Source organism: Mercenaria mercenaria, chromosome 3, assembly GCF_021730395.1.
Source record: "Mercenaria mercenaria strain notata chromosome 3, MADL_Memer_1, whole genome shotgun sequence".
In the NCBI taxonomy this organism is placed as follows: Eukaryota; Metazoa; Mollusca; class Bivalvia; order Venerida; family Veneridae; genus Mercenaria; species Mercenaria mercenaria.
The window spans coordinates 8,192,576-8,217,755 of NC_069363.1; the positions used below are offsets into that span (position 1 = coordinate 8,192,576).

Genomic DNA, 25,180 nt, shown 5'->3' on the forward strand with positions numbered 1-25,180 from the left:
TCTGGACTTAGGTTGCTTTATATGGGCCATCTCTTGGTTAACCAAATGGGACCGTTTTGTCTAGCATCAATACCCCTTACTAGAATGACTTGATACTAATGCAGATGTAACCTGCAACCATTCCTCATCTTCAGACATCAACTGACCTCAGTCCTTGACCTCTTTTTGGACTTAGGTTGCTTTATATTGGCCATCTCTTGGTTAACCAAATGGGACCGTTTCGTCTAGCATCAATACCCCTTACTAGAATGACTTGATACTAATGCAGATGTAACCTGTGACCATTCCTCATCTTCAAACCTCACCTGACCTCAGTTTGACCTTGACCTAGCTTTTCTTAGGTGCAAAATCTATCGACAAGGATGCCACTGGGGGCATTAAGCGTTTATTAAACGCGGATCCATGTTTCTTTTGTCTGATGTGGTAATATTTTGACCCCATTCTTCAATCAATTCTTCAAATAGTCTAGCGAGCTGTCATCTGACAGCTCTTGTTTATTTTCATCATACGTTCAAACTTGTGATTGATCATTATAAGGTATAGATATTCATTTTATTTGGATGTTGTATTGTTTTTAGCTGGGTCATGGGCCCTGTTCTTTTTTTTTCAGGATAAATGTTCCTGCAATGTTCCTGAATCTTTCTTTAGATATTGTTCATTTTGATTAAAATCAAAGCCTTATGACAGGAATATGAATATAGATCTTAACAGTTTTGACTTGGTAGAGATATTCAAATAAAGATCAGTTTTTTTCTAAAGAAGAATATAAACAAAGATTCAAGAGTACAATTTATTTAATTTTTGTAAAACATTTCCGTCAGTTGTAAATAATTTCAACATATCAAGTTCTAATGGATGCATGTGACCTGGGATAACCAATGAATGTAATGGCTCTCCAAGGTCACAGGAAGTCATACTCTTCAGTGTGGAGGTACATATAGTCTGTGTTTCTGCTCCCACTCTGGCTACACCAACACATATACTGTCTTCATGTAATACTGAAATACAAATAGACATTTGTAATATATCATGTCACATTGAAATAGAAGTAAATCTGACATATTGCATTTATTTTTGAAATTTTTTGTGATCCTTGAAATGTGATGTAAATGAATGTCATTGTAACTTTATTTTTAAAATGCTGTTGCAGAGGAACATTTGAAACTGTACTTAAAATTTTATATTTTGTACTATATTACAGATATGTACTTTTAGCTTATTTACAATATATGTACATTCCATATGGCTGTGATATTATTTTGCCTTAAATACAGTAATAAGTAAATACCCATTTGCGAGTTTCAACTTTTATATCCCTCCACAAAATGTTAGTATTAAGGAAGTGGATCTGTAATGACAATTGGCAACTGCTGTTTGATTATTCTCTGCATGCAATTTTAGCATTTTATTGACAGAATGCCATGTGCTTGTTGAGCTATCTCTACAGCCCGCAGAATGCCAAAAGAACATACGAGAGTCATAATTGCACGGAAATTGTCAACTGTCATTATGGATCCAATAGTATAACAACCCTGCAAGAAAGTTCATATTCAGAAAGGTTTCTGTGCCTTGGCTTTTGAAATCAAACAGAAAACTATAAAATTAATCATAACGGATGAAAATATTCTGCATTTTTAGCTTGACTATTTAAAGAATATGGACAGATATTACCTGCCCTGTGTTAAAATTTTATGGCAAGCTTTTCAGTTCCATTACATCATCTTACCTACTGCTCCTACCATCATTAAACTTCATATAAGGGGTGATCTTGGTAAGGGGCAGACATCTGACAGTTTAGGGTCAGGTATCCAAAAGGTCAAGGTCAGTGGGGTCAGTTCTCAATTTTGCTTTTTCACTGTCATTTGTCATTTTCACTTCTTTATGGTAAACTTATTCAAACATTAGTTGAGCGCAATGTCTTTCCAAAGTTCTTGTTATCATTAACTAAACAATATACCTAAGATTTATCAAGCAAGTATCTTTTCTTGAAAAATATCATCACAATTCCTTTATGTTTTTGTTTTAAAAGTAAATCAGCTTCATTGCTATGCACACTTAAAGTTTCATAATAAAGTAAAAATAATAATTGAGATAGTTAAGTTTTTGTTAGCTATATAGGGGGAATGCAGAATGTTTAAGTACTAACTGCTGTCCATAAAGCATTTCATGCATAAGATATTAATATTCTTCTTCTCTTCTTCTTCTTGGCATTCACCAGGTATTTATACTGATAAGTGAACAAGAGTGCCATAGTGGTGTGGGAGACATACTGATTTACTCCTGTCTTTTCAAGACCATCCCACGAAAGCCAAGCTAGATGGCTACACAAAGAATCGGCTCAAATGTAGCAGCTTTGTACATGAGGCAAAGAAACTCAACCGAGAGTTCAAAACAGAGCTGAGCAAACCAACGACTCCCCTAGATAGTGAAGACATTATAAACCCACTAGCGATTGATCTGTCCTCAGTGATTGTGAGACTTGCTGTTCCTCGTCTTCACCGCGGGAAGCAAGAGGATGAAGGTATTCGGAAGAGTCTCACACTTGCTATGATCAATGGAGACTATCCTCCGGAATCATGGACTCATGTCTATACAGACGGATCAGCCACATGCGCCGTCAAAGATGGAGGAGCAGGAGTTTTCATTCAATACCCATCTGGCAAGAGAGAAACACTACATGCAGCCACAGGAAAACACTGCAGCAATTACAAGGCAGAGACTGAAGCACTCATGAAGGCCCTCTCCATGGTTGAAGACTCGGCAGAAGAAAGCTCCTCAGTCATCTTTCTCACAGATGCACTGTCTGTCATGGAAGCTCTGATCAACAATAAAGCTCCGCAGCTAGCCAGGAGAATGCAGAGCCTGAGTATAACCTGCAAAGTAGCAATTCAGTGGATTCCATCCCATTGTGAACTTGAAGGCAATGAAGAGGCAGACAAACTGGCTAAGCTAGGAGCTCAGTCAAAGCAACCAACAGAACCTGTGAGTTACAAGGAGAAAGTCACCATCATCAAGGCACTAACGAGACCAAGGATGGAGGAAGATGCTTTTCATCTTCTTGATCGGTCTGAACAAGTGATGATGGTCCGCTCAGGGCACAACAAGCTCAATGCTTACATGTACAAGAAATACAGACTGGCATCATCGCCAACTTGTCCATGTGGTAAAGATAAGACTGCGGAGCATATACTTCAGAGATGTAAAAAGCATGACCAGGAGCGAGCTGCGACTTGGCCGATAGATACCTCAATCCACCAGAAACTGTATGAAGGCATTGAGGATCTGCGGCAAACCACAAGTTTCATCAAGGCTACTGGTCTGACAGTGTAGTCGTGAACGACAGGAAGAAGAAGTCTCCTGTCTGTGTGTGTGTCTGTCTGTCTGTCACAAAGCTTGTCCACACTCTAAGTCGAACATTTCTCATCCGATCTTCACCAAACTTGAACAAAATGTGTTTGCCAATAAGTCCTTGGCCAAGTTCGATAACTAGCCAAATCGGCCCAGGCACTTCGGAATTATGGCCCTTGAAACTTGTTTTTGATCATCAAAGCACTCAAAGTCTAATAAGGCAGTTGAGGTCTTGGTGCATGGTTGACTCATATACTACCATTCAAATGATTAGGCAGTTGTGGGAGACATGTGCTTTTCTCAAAAGCAGCTCTAGTTGAAGATGAAGTTAGCAGCACATTCTCTTCCTCTCGTGCTTCAATTTTATTAATGGCAGATGTGCACACTGCAGCGGCAACAGATTAATTGCCATAACACGTCTGTTGCCAGACCTGTTATACTAAAATCCAGATATTAAAGGCTAACTCGAAGAAATACAATTCTGATATAAGAAAATTTTGCTTTTACAAAAATTTTGACAAAGTCACTTGAAAGTAACTCATCTACTGAAGACTTTGTTTCATCCTTGGATTTTTACTAAATTTACATTCATTTTAATGTTTAGGAATAGTTTTTTCAATGACATAAAAAAAGAGATTTAACTTACATAAATCTGTCTGTCCATCAGATTTTTTATTTTCTACTATCTCTACCAGTTGTTCTGCTGCTTTACTCACTGACATATAGCGAGGTGGCTCATAGATTTTTCTGCCTCTGAAATGTATCGGAACAGTATATTCTGTCAGCCTTAAAATCATGTCACTGGAGGCATACAAATTAAACAAGAGCTTGAGCTTGTAGAACACGAAATGCCCCCCTTGGTGCATTCAGTAACTGCACAAGGAACAGAAACTATTTGGTCACAGTGCACTGGACATTTGACATACTGACCTCAAATCAATAATTATGGGTCATTTACCAGTCATAAGTGATCTCCATAACAAATGTGATCTTAGACCAAAGCATTCTCTAGTTATTTGGCAAAAAAAGTTCTACTGTTCTAGGTAAATGTGACTTTGACCTTTGACCTCAATAGGGGTCATCTGATGGTCATGATCAACATCGCTATTAAGTTTCGTGATCCTTGGCCCAAGTGTTCTAAAGTTATCATCCGGAAATGGTTTAACAATGAGACCTTGACCTTTGAATAACTAACCTCAAAATAAATATGGGTCATCCGTTGGTCATAATCAACCTCCCTATCAAGTTTTGTGATCCTAGGCCCAAGCGTTCTCAAGTTATCATCCGGAAATGGTTTAACTGTTCCGTAAAACTGTGACCTTGACTTTTTCCCTACTGATCTCAAAATCAGTAGGGGTCATCTGTTGGTCATGATCAACTTCCCTATCAACTTCCGTGATCTTAGACCCAAGCCTTCTCAAGTTATTGTCTGGAAACTGTTTAACTGTTCCTGGTCACCGTGACCTTGACCTTTGACCTACTAATCTCAAAATCAATAGGGGTCATTTGCTGCTCATGATCAACCTCCCTATCAACTTTCATGATCCTAGGCCCAAGCATTCTTGAGTTACCATCCGGAAATGTTAGACCTGTTCTGGGTCAATGTGACCTTGAACTTTGGCCTACTGATCTCTAAATCAATAGAGGTCATCTGTTGGTCATGATCAACCTCCCTATTAAGTTTCATGATCCTAGGCCCAAGTGTTTTCAAGTTATCATCCAGAAACTGTTTAACTGTTCCTGGTCACTGTGACCTTGATCTTTGACCTACTAGACTCAAAATCAATAAGTTTTGTGATCCTAGGCCCAAGCCTTCTCAAGTTATTGTCCGGAAACTGTTCTAACTGTTCCGGGTCACTGTGACCTTGACCTTTGACCTATTAATCTCAAAATCAATAGGGGTCATCTGATGGTCATGAACAAACTCCCTATTAACTTTCATGATCCTAAGCCCAAGCGTTCTTGAGTTATCCACCGGAAACTATTGGTCTACATACCGACTGGCATACCGACTGACATCTGCAAAACAATATACCATCCTTCTTCAAAGAGGGACATAAAAATGCAAGACATAGACACTCAACAAAATGATTATTTGACTGGGGTTCACATCGTTTTTTAACATTATTTAAGTTAAGTAATGATGGTCAGTCAATTTACCCAGATTTTGAACACTGTACCAGTACTGACTTGTTCTCCGCAAACAACATTGAATATTTTTCCACATTATTCAGAGATGAATGACAAATTACTTAAAACAAGGTTTCTTCTGCCAAATTCTCTGAAAACTTTTCAATGGCGAAGTTTTTCCTTAATTTTTCTGTAAATATAAGATAAATCCATCAATGTTTTACTTCATTCTAAAGAACTCAGGGGTGGTTAATAGGAACTTTTTAAATTTTTAAAATATCTTGATTTTGATTTTGAATTTACCATCAAAATGACTGATGGAGTATTTCCCATTGTAAATATCAGTCAATTTTGACACCAGTTGATTTTTAATGCAATTCCGACTATTTGTGAATGAATTGTTAAAAACATTCAGGATATCATAGTTAGCATAAAAGAAACATTTCCACAATCAGTGAGATGTTGTCAAGCCAGCCATTCATACAGTAGAAAATTATCTTATTTCCGTTCTATTTTAAACTGTTGACTTACTTCATAAGATTTTCTATACTTTGTTCTTTCACTTTGATATCTGAAATAAATCAAATCACAGTGATAAATTTAGAAATAAATCAAATCGCAGTGATGAATTTAGGCAGGTATTTCCTTAATGTGTATTCATTTAAATAATTGAATTTAAACTTTGTTTCTGATAAAAACAATTTTTAGAGCTAAGCAAAAAGTTTTCTTTTCAACAGACTAATGTGAGATTCATTAAGTTAACGGATCCAAGATGTGTTTTTTGCCAGTTTCAATTGCCAAATTCAAAGAGGAAGGAGCAGATTTTGACTGTAGCGTACACAATCTCTTGTATGTGCTATACAGAACAAAATTTAAACTAATGGTGACAAAATGCCCCCGCAGCGCCTTGGCCTTTGACCTGGTGACCTTGACCTTTGACCTGGTGACCCCAAAGTCAGTAGGGGTCGTGTACTCAATAAGTACTATCAGCATGTGAAGTTTAAAGGTCCTGGGTGCAGTGGTTTGCGAGTAAAGTGCCTTCATGCAAAAAGTTAATGTGACGAACGAATGAACGAACTAACGGACGGACAGTTGAAAACTAATATGCCTCCCTTTGGGGGCATAAAAAGAAGACACTGTGTATATTCAGCTGAAGTTTGAACACTTTTTCCATAACAGAAAGTAAAATAATTAGATAAAACTTATAATGGTCCGGTAAAAATTCAGCCTTACCTAGAAGACACAAAGTATGCATGCCTCTCTGAAGATTGGTACATATTTTATCATAAAAACTGTCTGGTTTCCACGATTCATCCCAAAATACAATTGATACGGTCTCTCCAAAGTTATACAGCTGTAATAAATGATAAATGCACATGTCAAACATAACAGTTTATCAAGCTAGGATACAATGTAACTGAACACAGTCAACCTAAGTAAAGCCTGCTTATATAGGCCACTATAGCACTATTTTCTCTTCCTGTTTAACCATAACATATATTTACCTGTTTTGAGAGAATACCTATCAAGAAAGGCCACTCTTTGTTTCTAAGGGTGATCTTTATAAACAGGTTTGACTGTAGTAAGAAATACATACTAAATGAACTTTAAGGTACTGCACTGAAGAATATGTTTGAACTACCAATGACATACATGTACAGCCAGAATGAACTACCAATGACATACATGTACAGCCAGAATGAACTACCAATGACATACATGTACAGCCAGAATGAACTACCAACGACATACATGTACAGCCAGAATGAACTACCAAAGACATACATGTACAGCCAGAATGAACTACCAATGACATACATGTACAGCCAGAATGAACTACCAATGACATACATGTACAGCCAGAATGAACTACCAAAGACATACATGTACAGCCAGAATGAACTACCAATGACATTCATGTACAGCCAGAATGAACTACCAACGACATACTGAGCTACCAATGGCATACATGTACAGCCAGAATGAACTACCAATGACATACATGTACAGCCAGAATGAACTACCAACGACATACTGAACTACTAATGACATACATGTACAACCAGAATGAACTACCAATGACATACATGTACAGCCAGAATGAACTACCAACGACATACATGTACAGCCAGAATGAACTACCAACGACATACATGTACAGCCAGAATGAACTACCAACAACATACATGTACAGCCAGAATGAACTACCAACGACATACATGTACAGCCAGAATGAACTACCAACGACATACATGTACTGCCAGAATGAACTACCAACGACAAACATGTACAGCCAGAATGAACTACCAACGACATACATGTACAGCCAGAATGAACTACCAACGACATACATGTACAGCCAGAATGAACTACCAATGACATACATGTACAGCCAGAATGAACTACCAACGACATACATGTACAGCCAGAATGAACTACCAATGACATACATGTACAGCAAGAATGAACTACCAATGACATACATGTACAGCCAGCCAGAATGAACTACCAATGACATACATGTACAGCCAGAATGAACTACCAATGACATACATGTACAGCCAGAATGAACTACCAACGACATACATGTACAGCCAGAATGAACTACTAATGACATACATGTACAGCCAGAATGAACTACCAACGACATACATGTCGGCCAGAATGAACTACCAATGACATACATGTACAGCCAGAATGAACTACCAGTGACATACATGTACAGCCAGAATGAACTACCAATGACATACAGAATGTACTGAATAACCCAAAAATTTGAATTTGCACAATTAATGATTCCAACAGAAGTTCAATTATGTTGTCTATGAATAAATATTGTCATCAGAGTTAAAAAAAGTCAATATCATTGTTTCTGAAATCATCTTTCCTCCACCCCTGATTCATGTGGAGAAGTTTGCAGTTACTTTCGAAGAATAGGTTTGTACAGGTACAGAATCCAACAAGAGCGCCGCCAAGCAGGGCAATATATGCCCGAAGGGTTACATCAGAGGATGGGAGCAAAATTTAAAGAACTTGACTGTTGAAGCCTAAAGGACAGGTACAACAAAAAGAAAAAATTCCAAAAAAAAAAATGTCCAAGTCAAAAAAAAAATTCTTACTAGGTAAAGTTATGTCAAAATACATCTAACAATTAGATGTATCATCCATGTTGTACCACAGAAAAGTGGTCTCAGTTTTTCTTTACTGCCAATAATAAAAAAGTTTCAAAATAAGCTATTTATAGGCTATTTATAGTAACAAAAAAGGGAAGTAATTCAAACAGAAAATTACTGTAAGAGAACAAAAAGGTATTTTGCCAAATAAACAAGAGCACTGCAATGCAGAGCAATATACACAAAGCAAAGTCATATATGACCTTTGACCCCTAAGTGTGACCTTGACCTTGAAGCAAGTCATCCGAAACAAGCGCTCTGCAAGTCGTCTCAGTGTGGTGAACATTTGTGCCAAGTGTCTTTGAAATCCTTCAAGCAGTTCAAGAGTTACAGAGCAGACACAGCAAAGTCATATATGACCTTTGACCCTAAGTGTGACCTTGACCTTGAAGCAATCATCCAAAACAAGGGCTCTGCACGTCGTCTCAGTGTGATGAACATTTGTGCCAAGTTTCTTTAAAATCCTTCAGGCAGTTCAAGAGTTACAGAGCGGACACGAAACACACTCATATGACCTTTGACCCCTAAGTGTGACCTTGACCTTGAAATGAGACATCCAAAACATACGCTCTGCACATCGTCTTGGTGTGGTGAACATTTGTGTCAAGTTTCTTTGAAATCCTTCAAGGGGTTCAAGAGTTACAGAGCGGACACAAAATTGCTAACGGACGGACGGACGGACACCGGGACCATAACATAATATGTCCCTTCAGGCGTATAAAAACACTGGTAAGGTTAACTGCCCACTGTTACATAACTGACATACTGTTGGAAAACAGCATTAAACCCCAAACAAATCAACTAGAACTCCAGCTTTGATTGTGTTTTAGTAAATCATGGCAGTTAGTTCATCTGGTCATTGTTCCTGCATTCTGACTACTAGTATACAAAATGTAATAAGTTTGTTTTTACATGAAACTGAAAACCTAACTTTAATTGAAAGTGGTGGCTTCAGGACTTCAAACTTCACTTTACCTGGCATTGAACTAGCAACCTCTACACTGGAAGTCTTATTCAGCTAAGAAGGTGGAGAAGGTAGAAATGTTAAAGTCATTATGTTCAGCAAACAACAACTAATGGCATCTATGTTTGAAGCATGTCTACATCTACACCTTCCAATCACATCAGTGACATACTGAAAGAGGATCTTGAGTAGTACAATCTATATACATGCACTTACAGCAACCTATAACATTCATGATGGAAACATGTATATACCAGTGACATGGCATTTATGTCAGATGGAAGTATTATATACCTGCAATATATGTTTTTTGTGAAGGAAGCATTATGTATGTACCTACAGAACAAAGCAAACTATGGCATCTTCATACCTGTAGACAGCAACCTAAGGCATTCCTTTTGGAAGCATTGTGTATATCCTGTAAACTGCAGCAACTGGGGTTTTGTGATGGAAGCATTCTGTACATATCTGTAGACCACAACAATCTATGGCATTCATAATGGAAGCATTGACTAATTATATCTGTAGGCCACATCAACCTGTGGCATTTGTGATGGAAGCATTATGAACATACCTGTAGGCCACAGCAACCTATGGCATTCATGATGGAAGCATTGACTAATTATACCTGTAGGCCACAGCAACCTGTGACATTTGTGATGGGAGCATTATGTACATACCTGTAGGCCACAGCAACCTGTGGAATTCATGATGGAAGCATTGACTAATTATACCTGTAGGCCACAGCAACCTATGGCGTTCATGATGGAAGCATTATGTATGTATCTGTAGACCACAGCAACCTATGGCATTCATGATGGAAGCATTGACTAATTATACCTGTAGGCCACAACAACCTATGGCATTCATGATGGAAGCATTGACTAATTATACCTGTAGGCCACAGCAACCTATGGCATTCATGATGGAAGCATTGACTAATTATACTTGTAGGCCACAGCAACCTATGACATTTGTGATGGAAGCATTATGTACATACCTGTAGGCCACAGCAACCTATGGCATTCATGATGGAAACATTGACTAATTATACCTGTAGGCCACAGCAACTTATGGCATTTGTCATGGAAGCATTATGTACATATCTGTAGACCACAACAACCTATGGCATTCATGATGGAAGCATTGACTAACTAGAAAATGCTTTTGTAAAAAAGCGCATGTCTCCCCCAATGCAAAGTCCTAAAGGCAAGAAGTCAATAGGGGTCAGGAGCAAAAATCAAAGAGACACTGATGGTTGGCTGCAATAGGGATCATCTACTTGGCATGTCCAGTCATCCCGCTAAATTTCAACACTCTTGGCCTAGTGGTTCTCAAGTCACTGTTCAGGCTCCTGTGACCTTGACCTTTGATCAAGTGACCTCAAAATAAATAGGGGTCATCTACTCTGCATGTCCAATCGTCCTATTAAGTTTCAACATTGTAGGTCAAGTGGTTCTCAAGTTATTTCCAAAAAATAATTTTACATGAACAGGCCACTGTGACCTTGACCTTTAACAGACTGACCCCAAAATCAATAGGGGTCATCTACTCTGCATGTTCAATCATCCTATGAAGTGTCAACATTCTGGGTCAAGTGGTTCTCAAGTTATTGATCAGAACTGGTTATCAATGTTCAGGCCCCTGCGACCTTGACCTTTAACAGAGTGGCCCCAAAAACAATAGGGGTCATTTACTCTGCATGAACAATCATCCTATGAAGTTTCAACATTCTGGGTCGAGAGGTTCTCAAGTTATTGATTGGAAATGGTTTTCCATGTTCAGGCCCCTGTGGCCTTGACCTTTAACAGAGTGACCCTAAAATCGTTAGGGGTCATCTACTCTGCATAACCAATCATCCTATGAAGTTTCATCATTCTGGGTCAAGTGGTTCTCAAGTTACTGACCGGAAATGGTTTTCAATGTTCGGGCCCCTGTGACCTTGACCTTTCACAGAGTGACCCCAAAATCATTAGGGGTCATCTACTTTGCATGTACAATCATCCTATGAAGTTTCAACATTCTGGGTCAAGTGGTTCTCTAGTTATTGATCGGAAATGGTTTTCCATGTTCAGGCCCCTGTGACCTTGACCTTTGACAGAGTGACCCCAAAATCAATAGGGGTCAATTACTCTTTATGACCAATCATCCTATGAAGTTTCAACATTCTGGGTCAAGTGGTTCTCTAGTTATTGATTGGAAATGGTTTTCAATGTTCAGGCCCCTGTGACCTTGACCTTTGACAGAGTGACCCCAAAATCAATAGGGGTCATCTACTCTTCATGACCAATCATCCTATGAAGTTTCAACATTCGGGGTCAAGTGGTTCTCTAGTTATTGATCGGAAATGGTTTTCAATGTTCAGACCCCTGTGACCTTGACCTTTGACGGAGTGACCCCAAAATCAATAGGGGTCAATTACTCTTCATGATCAATCATCCTATGAAGTTTCAACATTCTGGGTCAAGTGGTTCTCAAGTTACTGACCGGAAATGGTTTTCAATGTTCGGGCCCCTGTGACCTTGACCTTTCACAGAGTGACCCCAAAATCATTAGGGGTCATCTACTTTGCATGTACAATCATCCTATGAAGTTTCAACATTCTGGGTCAAGTGGTTCTCTAGTTATTGATCGGAAATGGTTTTCCATGTTCAGGCCCCTGTGACCTTGACCTTTGACAGAGTGACCCCAAAATCAATAGGGGTCAATTACTCTTTATGACCAATCATCCTATGAAGTTTCAACATTCTGGGTCAAGTGGTTCTCTAGTTATTGATTGGAAATGGTTTTCAATGTTCAGGCCCCTGTGACCTTGACCTTTGACAGAGTGACCCCAAAATCAATAGGGGTCATCTACTCTTCATGACCAATCATCCTATGAAGTTTCAACATTCGGGGTCAAGTGGTTCTCTAGTTATTGATCGGAAATGGTTTTCAATGTTCAGACCCCTGTGACCTTGACCTTTGACGGAGTGACCCCAAAATCAATAGGGGTCATCTACTCTTCATGATCAATCATCCTATGAAGTTTCAACATTCTGGGTCAAGTGGTTCTCTAGTTATTGATCGGAAATGGTTTTCAATGTTCAGGCCCCTGTTACCTTGACCTTTGACGGAGTGACCCCAAAAACAATAGGGGTCGTCTACTCCAGCAGCCCTACAACCCTATGAAGTTTGAAGGTTCTAGGTCAAATGGTTCTCCAGTTATTGCTCGGAAATGAAGTGTGACGTACGGACGGACGGACAGAAAGGACGGACGGACGGATGGACAGGGCAAAAACAGTATGTCTCCTGGGGGAGACATAATTATACCTGTAGGCCACAGCAACCTATGGCATTCATGATGGAAGAACTATGTATGTATCTGTAGACCATAGCAACCTACGGCATTTATGATGGAAGCACTGACTAATTATACCTGTTGGCAACAACAACCTATGGCATTCATGATGGAAGCATTGACTAACTATACCTGCAGGCCACAGCAAACTGTGGCATTTGTGATGGAAGCATTATATACATATCTGTAGACCACAACAACCTATGGCATTCATGATGGAAGCATTGACTAATTATACCTGTAGGCCACAGCAACCTGTGGCATTTGTGATGGAAGCATTATGTATATATCTGTAGACCACAACAACCTATGGCATTCATGATGGAAGCATTGACTAATTATACCTGTAGGCCACAGCAACCTATGGCATTCATGATGGAAGCATTGACTAATTATACCTGTAGGCCACAGCAACCTGTAGCTTTATGATGGAAGCATTATATACATATCTGTAGACCACAACAACATATGGCATTCATGATGGAAGCATTGACTAATTATACCTGTAGGTCACAGCAACCTATGGCATTCATGATGGAAGCATTATGTATGTATCTGTAGACCACAGCAACCTATGGCATTCATGATGGAAGCATTGCCTAATTATACCTGTAGGCCACAACAACCTATGGCATTCATGATGGAAGCATTGACTAATTATACCTGCAGGCCACAGCAACCTGTGGCATTTGTGATGGAAGCATTATGTACATATCTGTAGACCACAACAACCTATGGCATTCATGATGGAAGCATTGACTAATTATACCTGTAGGCCACAGCAACCTATGGCATTCATGATAGAAGCATTGACTAACTAGAGCTATCACTAAAGGTGATGAATGTACCCCCCGCATGCACTGACAGTACACTGCAATTTGACGCACACAAGATTGCATAATTATGTGGACTGTATGTATATAGACTGTATGTATACAGTATAGTAACAAAAAACAAAGTCCCATAACTATTCAGAATATTTATCTAAAAGAATGTAACATGCATCATGCACAACTAGGGTTGGTACTGATCACTTGTGTGAAGTTTCATTAAATTGTGTGTAAGGGTTTGGTAGATTAGGCACGCACAAGATTGCATATGCAGACTGTATGTACATAGTATGTTAACAAGAAACAAAGTCCCATAACTCTGCAATTTTTGTTGCTGAAAGAACCTAACATGCCCCATGCACAACTACTGTTGGTACTAATCACTTGTGTGAAGTTTCATTAAATTGTGTCAAGGGGATGAGGAGAGATGGTGCGCACAAGATTGTGTCTATGTATATAGTATAGTAACAAAAAAACAAAGTCCCATAACTCTGCAAATTATTTTTCTAAAAGAACCTAACATGCCCCATGCACAACTACTGTTGGTACTGATCACTTGTGTGAAGTTTCATTAAATTGTGTCAAGGGGATGAGGAGAGATGGTGTGCACAAGATTGTGTCTATGTATATAGTATAGTAACAAAAAAACAAAGTCCCATAACTCTGCAAAAATTTTTTCTAAAAGAACCTAACATGCCCCATGCACAACTACTGTTGGAACTGATCACTTGTGTGAAGTTTCATTAAATTCTGTCAAGGGGATAAGGAGAGATGGTGCGCACAAGATTGCGTCTACGGACAGACGGACAGACAGACAGACAGACAACCTGAAACCAGTATACCCCCCCTTACAACTTTGTTGTCGGGGGGTACAATTATACGGCATTTTTCCAACAAAATGGAAACAGGCAATTGTAAGACCTTTGCTGAAGAAAATGGGACTGGAACTTGAATTCGCAAACTACAGGCCTGTTAGTAATCTATCGTTTCTGTCAAAATTAATTGAAAAAGCAGCTCTGTTCAGACTCAGTGATCATGTAAACAAATACAATCTTCTACCAAAAAACCAATCTGCTTACAGGAAAAACCATTCTTGCAACAGCACTGTTACGTCTTGTAAATGATTTACTGGATGCTATGGAGAAGAAAGAAGTTACGGCGCTAATTGCCATCGATCTCAGTGCCGCTTTTGATACTGTAGATCATGACATTCTTGTTGATGTGTTAAACAAGCAGTATGGCGTTCGTGGAACAGCACTGAGCTGGGTTGATTCCTATCTGCGCCCCAGAAGTTGTCGTGTAAGTGTCAATTCAGCCATGTCATTTCCACGCCAATTAAATTGTAGCGTTCCACAAGGGAGCTGCTTAGGACCGTGGCTATATTTGACATATGCGGGGACACTGTTTGATGTTATTCCGCCGTCGATTTCAGTTGACGGCTTTGCGGATGACCACACTGCTAATAAACGCTTTAAACCATCATCTCCAACAGTAGAATCCCAGGCAATACGAGAACTTGAACAATGTGCTAAAACAATCAACAACTGGATGAATGAAAATAAGCTTAAAATGAACACTTCCAAAACCGAGTTCATCATGTTTGGTAGTAGGCAACAGCTCTCTAAGTGTTCAACTGACAAAGTATGCATTGTAGGTGATGAAGTGAAATCAGTGAGCTTTATTCGATATCTAGGTGCATTCCTGGATGAAAACTTGAATCTAAAAGAGCATGTAAAACGAAAGTGTAGAACAGCAATGCTCAACTACTTCAGAATAAAATGTATCCGGAAATATCTTACCAAAGAGGCTACCGAAACCCTTGTCCTGTCATTGGTGATATCCCATTTAGATTATTGTAATGTCATTCTGTATGGTATTGCTCAAAGCGAAGTAAACAAAATGCAACGAATTCAGAACATGTGTGCAAAACTTGTCCTAAATCGAAGAAAATATGACAGTTCCAAGCAAGCGCTGTATGACCTTCACTGGCTACCAATCAAAGCCAGAATCACATTCAAAATGCTCACCTACATGTATAATTGTTCAGTTGGAAACTCTCCAGAATATCTTTCTGAACTGCTCATAAAACAAACACAGACAAGAAACTTGCGTTCTTCAAACTCCGTTACTCGGTGTTTCGTTGTTCCTTTCAACAAGCGCAAAACGTTCAGTAACAGAAGTTTTGGTACTGTTGGACCTAAACTCTGGAATGAATTGCCTCTCGAAATAAGGAACTCGGACTCAATAGATGTTTTCAAAAAGAAGTTGAAAACTCATTATTTTGGAGATTACTTTGCACTCTTTTAGAGACTGTGACTGTAATTTTTAAGAAACTGAAGTAACCTGAACTGGATGATTTCATTGTGTAAATACATTTGAATATGAACTATATTATAACAAATACAAAATACAGTTGTTTGTAATAACTTCTGGACATGTCGCAATTACCCACTTATTCTTACTTAATAACAAACAGCTGTCTTACTGTATCTTAATATTCTAATATTTTATTAATCTTATTTGATGTCTGATCTTTTTTTTAATGCTTACTAAATAGTTTATTCACAATGGTATTTATGCTCATTTATGTTATACGTCATTAAATATCTTAATTTTTTTCGTATTACTATGTATTTGTAAAACACCATTGAATATGTTTTGCGTAAAAATAGGCGTTTAATCAAATGAAACAGTTTCAGTTTTTTCAGTTTCAGTTTATACCTCTAGGCCACAGCAACCTGTGGCATTTGTGATGGAAGCATTATGTACATATCTGTAGACCACAACAACCTATGGCATTCATGATGGAAACATTGACTAATTATACCTGTAGGCCACAGCAACCTATAGCATTCATGATGGAAACATTATGTATGTATCTGTAGACCACAGCAACCTATGGCATTTATGATGGAAGCATTGACAAATTATATCTGTAGGCCACAGCAACCTATGGCATTCATGATGGAAGCATTGACTAATTATACCTGTAGGCCACAGCAACCTGTAGCTTTGTGATATAAGCATTATATATATATATCTGTAGACCACAACAACATATGGCATTCATGATGGAAGCATTGACTAATTATACCTGTAGGTCACAGCAACCTATGGCATTCATGATGGAAGCATTATGTATGTATCTGTAGACCACAGCAACCTATGGCATTCATGATGGAAGCATTGCCTAATTATACCTGTAGGCCACAACAACCTATGGCATTCATGATGGAAGCATTGACTAATTATACCTGCAGGCCACAGCAACCTGTGACATTTGTGATGGAAGCATTATGTACATATCTGTAGACCACAACAACCTATGGCATTCATGATGGAAGCATTGACTAATAATACCTGTAGGCCACAGCAACCTATGGCATTCATGATGGAAGCATTGACTAATTATACCTCTAGGCCACAGCAACCTGTGGCATTCATGATGGAAGCATTATGTACATATCTGTAGACCACAACAACCTGTGGCATTCATGATGGAAGCATTGACTAATTATACCTGTAGGCCACAGCAACCTATAGCATTCATGATGGAAACATTATGTATGTATCTGTAGACCACAGCAACCTATGGCATTTATGATGGAAGCATTGACAAATTATATCTGTAGGCCACAGCAACCTATGGCATTCATGATGGAAGCATTGACTAATTATACCTGCAGGCCACAGCAACCTGTGGCATTTGTGATGGAAGCATTATGTACATATCTGTAGACCACAACAACCTATGGCATTCATAATTGAAGCATTGACTAATTATACCTGTAGGCCAAAGGAACCTATGGCATTCATGATGGAAGCATTGACTAATTATACTTGTAGGCCACAGCAACATGTGGCATTTGTGATGGAAGCATTATGTACATAGCTGTAGAGCACAACAACCTACGGCATTCATGATGGAAGCATTGACTTATTATACCTGTAGGCCACAGCAACCTATAGCATTCATGATGGAAGCATTGACTAATTATACCTGTAGGCCACAGCAACCTGTGGCATTTGTGATGGAAGCATTATGTACATATCTGTAGACCACAACAACCTATGGCATTCATGATGGAAGCATTGACTAATTATACCTGTAGGCCACAGCAACCTATGGCATTCATGATGGAAGCATTATGTATGTATCTGTAGACCATAGCAACCTATGGCATTCATGATGGAAGCATTGACTAATTATACCTGTAGGCCACAACAACCTATTGCATTCATGATGGAAGCATTGACTAATTATACTGCAGGCCACAGCAACCTGTGGCATTTGTGATGGAAGCATTATGTAGATATCTGTAGACCACAACAACCTATGGCATTCATGATGGAAGCATTGACTAATTATACCTGTAGGCCACAGCAACCTATGGCATTTATGATGGAAGCATTGACTAATTATACCTGTAGGCCACAGCAACCTGTGGCATTTGTTTTGTTTGTTTGTTTCAGGTTTAATGCTGTTTTTCAACAGTATTTCAGTCATGTAACGGCGGGCAGTTAACCTAACCAGTGTTCCTTGATTCTGTACCAGTACAAACCTGTTCTCTGCAAGTAACTGCCAACTTCCCCACATGAATCAGAGGTGGAGGACTAATGCTTTCAGACACAATGTCATTTATCAAATAGTCACGGAGAACATACGCCCTGCCTGAGGATCGAACTCAAGACCCCCCGATCCGTAGACCAACGCTCTACCTATTGAGCTAAGCGGGCGGCTGTGGCATTTGTGATGGAAGCATTATGTACATATCTGTAGACCACAACAACCTATGGCATTCATGATGGAAGCATTGACTAATTATACCTGTAGGCCACAGCAACCTATGGCATTCATGATGGAAGAAGCACTGACTAATTATACCTGTAGGCTACGGCAACCTATGGCATTCATGATGGAAGCATTGGCTAATTATAACTGTAGGCCACAGCAACCTATGGCATTCATGATGGAAGCACCGACTAATTATACCTGTAGGCCACAGCAACCTATGGCATTCATGATGAAAGCATTGACTAATTATACCTGTAGGCCACAGTAACCTATGGCATTCATGATAGAAGCATTAACTAATTATACCTGTAGGCCACAGCAACCTATGGCATTCATGATGGAAGCATTATGTACATACCTGTTGGCCACAGCAACCTATGGCATTTGTGATGGAAGCATTATGTACATATCTGTTGACCACAACAACCTATGGCATTCATGATGGAACTTCAACAGACTGGAAGCATTGACTAATTATACCTGTAGGTCACAGCAACCTATGGCATTCATGATGGAAGCATTATGTACATACCTGTAGGCCACAGCAACCTATGGCATTCATGATGGAAGCATTATGTATGACCTTGTATTGAACACCTTTCTGTCTGGCTCGTAGCACCAAATCTGTATGAGTGGTTGCTCTGAAATAAAACCCTTGCATATTACAGATTAGCTAAAACAGAACAGTGTGTCACCATTCTGGAAGGTAAGATTATAATATATCTTCAAATGTTATAATACATTTATAATGTTCAGTGTACAGAATTGTTTGAATGTTCTCCAAAGTTTCAATTTTACAGACTCATTTATTTGATCAAGGCTTGCATTACCTAACTAAAAGAAGAGCCAATTGCAGAACTATTATCCCAAATATATAACAGCAGTGTGCTGAAAATGCCAAATTGAGACAACGTACTTACCCGAAAGGATCACCCACAACAAGAAATACAATGTCTTCTGTTTCCGAGTCGGCCAACAATGCATCTGTTATGTAATGAAAAACTTTTTTTTTCATTTTCATTAATAAACAGACTCTCTCTCTCTCTCTATTTTTTTTTCTTTTTAAATGTAATCCAATACTTTCCCATACTTTTCTCAAAAAGCGTTTAGGTTTATGTTACATGCTTAGGATGATTTTTTACATTATTATGTAAGAGGACCATACGTTAGACTGGCTAAAGCCAAATGAGCCGTGCCATGGGAAAACCAACATAGTGGGTATGCGACCAGCAAGGATCCAGACCAGCCTGCGCATCCACGCAGTCTGGTCAGGATCCATGCTGTTCACTAACAGTTTCTCCAATTCCAATAGGCTTTAAAAGCGAACAGCATGGAGCCTGACCAGACTGCGCGGATGCGCAGGCTGGTCTGGATCCATGCTGGTCGCACACCCACTATGATGGTTTTGTCATGGCACGGCTCAAATATGTTACCCTCTTTAAAAAAAGTTATTATTATTGTTATAATTATATTTATACAAATGCCAAATATTCACAAACAAATAAAATAGAAATTAACATTTCACAACACAGCATACCCAGTTTTCATAAGTTTAACTATCCTGGATGGTGTAACAATTTTAAGTCTGAGCAAGGAAAAAGAACCATTCTCAAACACGTGTCAAACAGCTCAAGTTATACCATCAAATGTTCAAACCATGGTAGACCTCTGGTATTTGATAGTATAAAGAAAGAGACTGATCAAATTTCAGGACATGACAGTATGAACATCAAATGCTTAATTTAGTTATAATTATCATTAAAACTAAAAAATTGTACAAGTAGGATGATACCGGACTCAGTTTCCACCATGTCCCTGTCTGCTAGGATAACTTCTCTGCCATAGAAACTCTCCTGAAAAACATCACTATAAATGCTTAAAACTTCAAACAATTTGTTTCAAAAATGATACATTGCTTTTGCTTATAAATGTCAGAGTTTTTGTGAAATTACAGAATGTGTATCTGTATTTTTTGTCTTTACAAGTAGATTCTTGTATATAAAATAAGTAAAATTCTTGTGACAATTAAGTTGTTTTGGTTATTATCTATTAAGCTTTGAAATCTGTTTTAAGATATTGAAACCTATCATTCACTCAATTAGCCTTATCAACTTTTAAAGTGATAAATCACAATTAAAACAATTAAATCAGTCCTATCACTGACTATTAATGTGATTTTGAAGGTATGACCTTATGCTGGCTATATACCACCAGCAATCATTCAGTTGTACTGACTAAATGTGACCCAGGCCCTTGGACTCTGAATATAATCAATAGGTTATTTAAGAAATAATAAATCTGTTCCTATATTTTATCAGTTAATAAAATATGGGCAGGAGTTAGGATGCGTAATAATTTAGTCACGAGTGCGTAGCACGAGTGATTTAATTATTCACATCCAAACGACTGCTCATATTTTATTAACTGATAAAGTTGTTTGAACATATTTATTATTTCGATTCTAACAACACAAATAATTCGCATTTTACAGTACTACATTTTCAGCATAATACGTTATTCGGGTCATATGCTGTTACAATTTACCCCCATGGTTAAAAAGTGTTACATAGCCAATGGAACATATAGATATTTGTTTCTTTTTTATTAGAATTTTCAGAAGTATTTATAAATAATTAGTAATCTAACAGCTCACAAACTATTTATGAACAGAATCATCAAATTAGGTTAGTTGAGCCTGTGTTACGAGTTACGAGCTTAACTTTTTGTATGACGTCACATAATTATGACGGCAAACTTTATGTCATACATTTATGACCATTCGGGAACATTAGGAAAAGGGATATACTTTATTCCAAACTTAAAAGGTCACCCTCCAAAGACCCCACTAAAGTCCAAAAGTTTAAAGCCCTCAGGTCTAGCATCCAAAAACAAATCAGAAGTGCTTATTGGTCATACCTCGAATCCGTAATTTTTACAGACAACTCTGGTGAAGGTCAAAAGAAAAAATTCTACTCTTTTATTAAGCACAACAAAACTGAAAACTTTGGTATAGCTCCACTTAGTAGCAATGGTCAGATACATCCAGACCCAGTCACCAAGGCCAACATACTCAACAGTCAGTTTGAATCTGTTTTTTCCCGTCCACAACCACTCAGCCTTAAGCAACTATCGAAAAGTGCAGCCTCCACTCCTACCCACCCGCCTATGTCTCCAATAAGTATAAGTGTCGAAGGTGTAGACAAACTACTTCTAGGTTTAAACCCTCATAAGGCATCAGGGCCAGATGAAATCTCACCTAGGTTACTTAAAGAACTACATAATGAAATTGCCCCACTTCTAACAGTCATCTTCCAGCAGTCACTTGAAACTGGCATTATTCCGAACGACTGGAAACATGCGGTCATAGCACCAGTTTTCAAAAAAGGTCAGAAATCTAAACTCAGTAATTATAGGCCCATCTCCCTGACTTGTATAGCATCCAAATTATTAGAGCATATACTAGTCTCCAACATAATGTCATACTTCGACAAGAGCAACGTCCTTAGCCCACAACAACATGGTTTCAGATCAAAACATAGTTGTGAGACCCAACTCATAGGTTTTACCCAAGAAATAGCGGATAATCTTGAAAAAGGTCAACAAACTGATGTAATTATTATGGATTTTAGTAAAGCCTTCGACAAAGTAGATCATCATAAACTGATTCACATACTCAAATACCTAGGTATCAATGATAAGGTCACCGCATGGGTTAAGTCATTTCTCAGTAACAGATCTCAGCAAGTCCTTGTTGAAGGTAAAGTCTCTGAAAGGTTACCTGTCCTATCAGGGGTACCCCAAGGCTCAGTCCTTGGCCCCTGCCTATTTCTCTCCTACATAAATGACTTGCCCAATAGTATCAAAAGTCGAGCATGTCTCTTTGCTGATGACACCATTGTCTACCTTACCATCAAATCTAAATCCTCTGCAGAAAGCTTACAGCAAGACCTCTACTGTTTAGAAAAATGGGAAAAAGAATGGTCAATGGAATTTAATCGCGATAAATGTGAAGTTCTTAGAATATATCGTAAAAGAAATCCTGTTATATATCCTTACACCCTACATAATGTCCAACTTCAGTCCACTGACCATGCAAAATATCTTGGTGTTACCCTAAATAATAACTTGACCTGGTCAAATCACATAAATAACATAACATCCAAGGCCAGTAATACCCTTCACTTCTTCAAAAGGAATGTAAAGACTACCAACAGACAGGTTAAAGAAAATTGGCCTACAAAACCTATGTCCGCCCCCAGGTTGAGTACTGTTCCACGGTCTGGCACCCCTGGCAAAAATATCTCACTCATAAAGTAGAAAGGGTACAAAGATCTGCAGCCCGCTATGTTTTTAATGACTACCAGTATACCAGTAGCGTCTCAGATATGTTATCAGAACTAAATTGGAAGACCCTAGAACAAAGAAGAAATCATTCCTCCCTGGTTATTTTCTATAAGATAAGAAATGAATTAGTGGCTGTGGACCATCATCATCTCACACAGACACGAAATTCAAATTACTTAATTCCACAGTCCAAAACGTCGTACCATGCAAATTCCTTTTTCCCCAGGACTATCAGACTATGGAACAGTTTACCAATATATATCCAGTCCAGTCCCAATTTGCAGACATTTGTCAGCAGGCTGGACTCGCAGTCTCTCTAAATACTATAATCCGCTGATTTTAAACTGTATACTTTGGGTCTTTTATCTTTTTAATTTTGCACATAACATTTTTACTTAAACACTGTTTCCTGACAGCGCCTGCCAGTCATAATCGCCAGACGATTGTTCGGCAGTAGATAGTTGAAGTTGAAGTTATGACGTCACTGCTGAATCATAATTGAGCTAATTGAATTCGCTCGAAGAGATCAAAACGTGTTTTACGGCCCTACACATAAGCCAGCATGACTTTTCATCATAATTATGCTTTTGAAATGTTGTTTTCAACCGTTTGGTCCTGAAATAATTTGTAGTTAATGGAACAGAAGTATAGAATGTCTTATGTTACAATCATAGGGGGCAAAATGTATCAGCCAATCATATTTTACCGAAGATTCATCGTTCATGTATGGGCAATTTTGCTATATGTTTATATAGCAATTGCTGTGGATCCTGTTAGAATGTCTTTTAGTATATGTCAACCAACAAAATGCCTAGACAGTTTGTTTCTGGAGATCTTTTTATGCAAAAGTTATTGTTGTTTTTTTTAACTCTGTCTGGTAATTATCTTGGCAGTGGCTAGGTAGCCGATTCCGGCTACCTAGACCAAAGGTCTACGTAGCCGGTTCCGGCTACCTAGACTAAAGGTCTAGGTAGCCGGCTCTATATATATACATATCATATATTAACACGTAAGTCAGGGTAGCCGGCTTTAATAAATTCTGTTATAAAGGATCATTATATTAGTTAAATCAATTACATTTTTTGTGACTTATTATTTACTATTTGTGATTTACCTGTTTATTTCGCCGTATTTATGCACTCGTATCATATCGGCCGATATTTTGTTATGTTATCAACAAATGATCAAAGTGTCGTTATCGTCATCGGCGTGTTTAAATGGCATGTTTATAATTAAAAGTAAAATTTTAAATGAATTTTTGTAGTTTGTTATAAATGTAAAAAAATACACCAGTTTTGATCGATGATTTCAATTGTCGGCAATCCTTTAGAATTAGGTCTTTTGATATATACATGTAATTATGTAATTTTACATTTCACATTTATCACGCTACCTTAGAATAAAGAGCTCATATGTTCAAACAAACAATTAGAACCAATAAAGATCATTGAATTGTAGACAGATCGGAGAAGAAATTAGTAAGTAATTAGATAATTAATTAAAGACGCACATAGAAGTGCGAAAGTAATGATCACTTAAAATTTTCAGTTAAAAAAGGCACACGAAATGATCCAACGTCGTTATGTTCAGTAGAGTCGCATCATTTAATATACGATGATGCTCTTTGTTTTGCCTTTTTAAAACTGTTTGTTTTGTTTTCTTTTAGGAATGAATCGCTGTATCTCGAATATGTATCGAGTACATTCTAACATAACAAAATGTTCGCCGATATGAGTGCGTAAATACGGCAAATAAACAGGTAAACCACAAACAATTAATAATAAATCAGAAGAAATGTATTTTATTTAACTAATTTAATGATCCTTATAATCCTTTATAGATACAGTTTATTAAAGCCGGCTACCTTTACTTACATGTTCATATATGATATGTATATATAGAGCCGGCTACCTAGACCTTTAGTCTAGGTAGCCGGAACCGGCTACGTAGACTAAAAGTCTAGGTAGCCGGAACCGGCTACCTAGCCACTGCCAATTATCTTTCAAGCTTCATACCAAAGCATCCTTGCCAACTGTCAAAATTGACGTGTAGGCTTCTAAATAAACACGTTTTGCACTCTTTACAACTTCAAGCCCTTTGACAGTGATGTCTTTCGCATCACCAAGCCCAAGTCCAACTAGATAAAACATACTGACATACAATGTTCAATGTTTATTTCACATGTGGTTAATTACTAGTACGGAAATGACGTAACGGAAGTATATAAATACGGACCTAGACGAAAGTGAAAATCTT

At 38.2% G+C, this 25,180-nt stretch overlaps 1 protein-coding gene across 1 annotated transcript; it reads right to left on the reverse strand.

Annotated features, from left to right (window-relative positions):
* Positions 1-776: 776 nt before the first annotated feature.
* On the reverse strand, positions 777-25,128 carry LOC123525490 (diphthine methyl ester synthase-like). The gene is made up of 8 exons (XM_045304580.2): positions 24,940-25,128; positions 20,373-20,433; positions 19,501-19,564; positions 19,113-19,221; positions 6,712-6,832; positions 6,010-6,049; positions 3,995-4,101; positions 777-998 (listed from the first exon to the last, which is right to left on the reverse strand). Exons 1-8 carry the CDS (start codon positions 25,072-25,074, stop codon positions 778-780), a joined length of 858 nt encoding a protein of 285 aa, XP_045160515.2. The 5' UTR covers positions 25,075-25,128; the 3' UTR covers position 777.
* Positions 25,129-25,180: the final 52 nt, after the last annotated feature.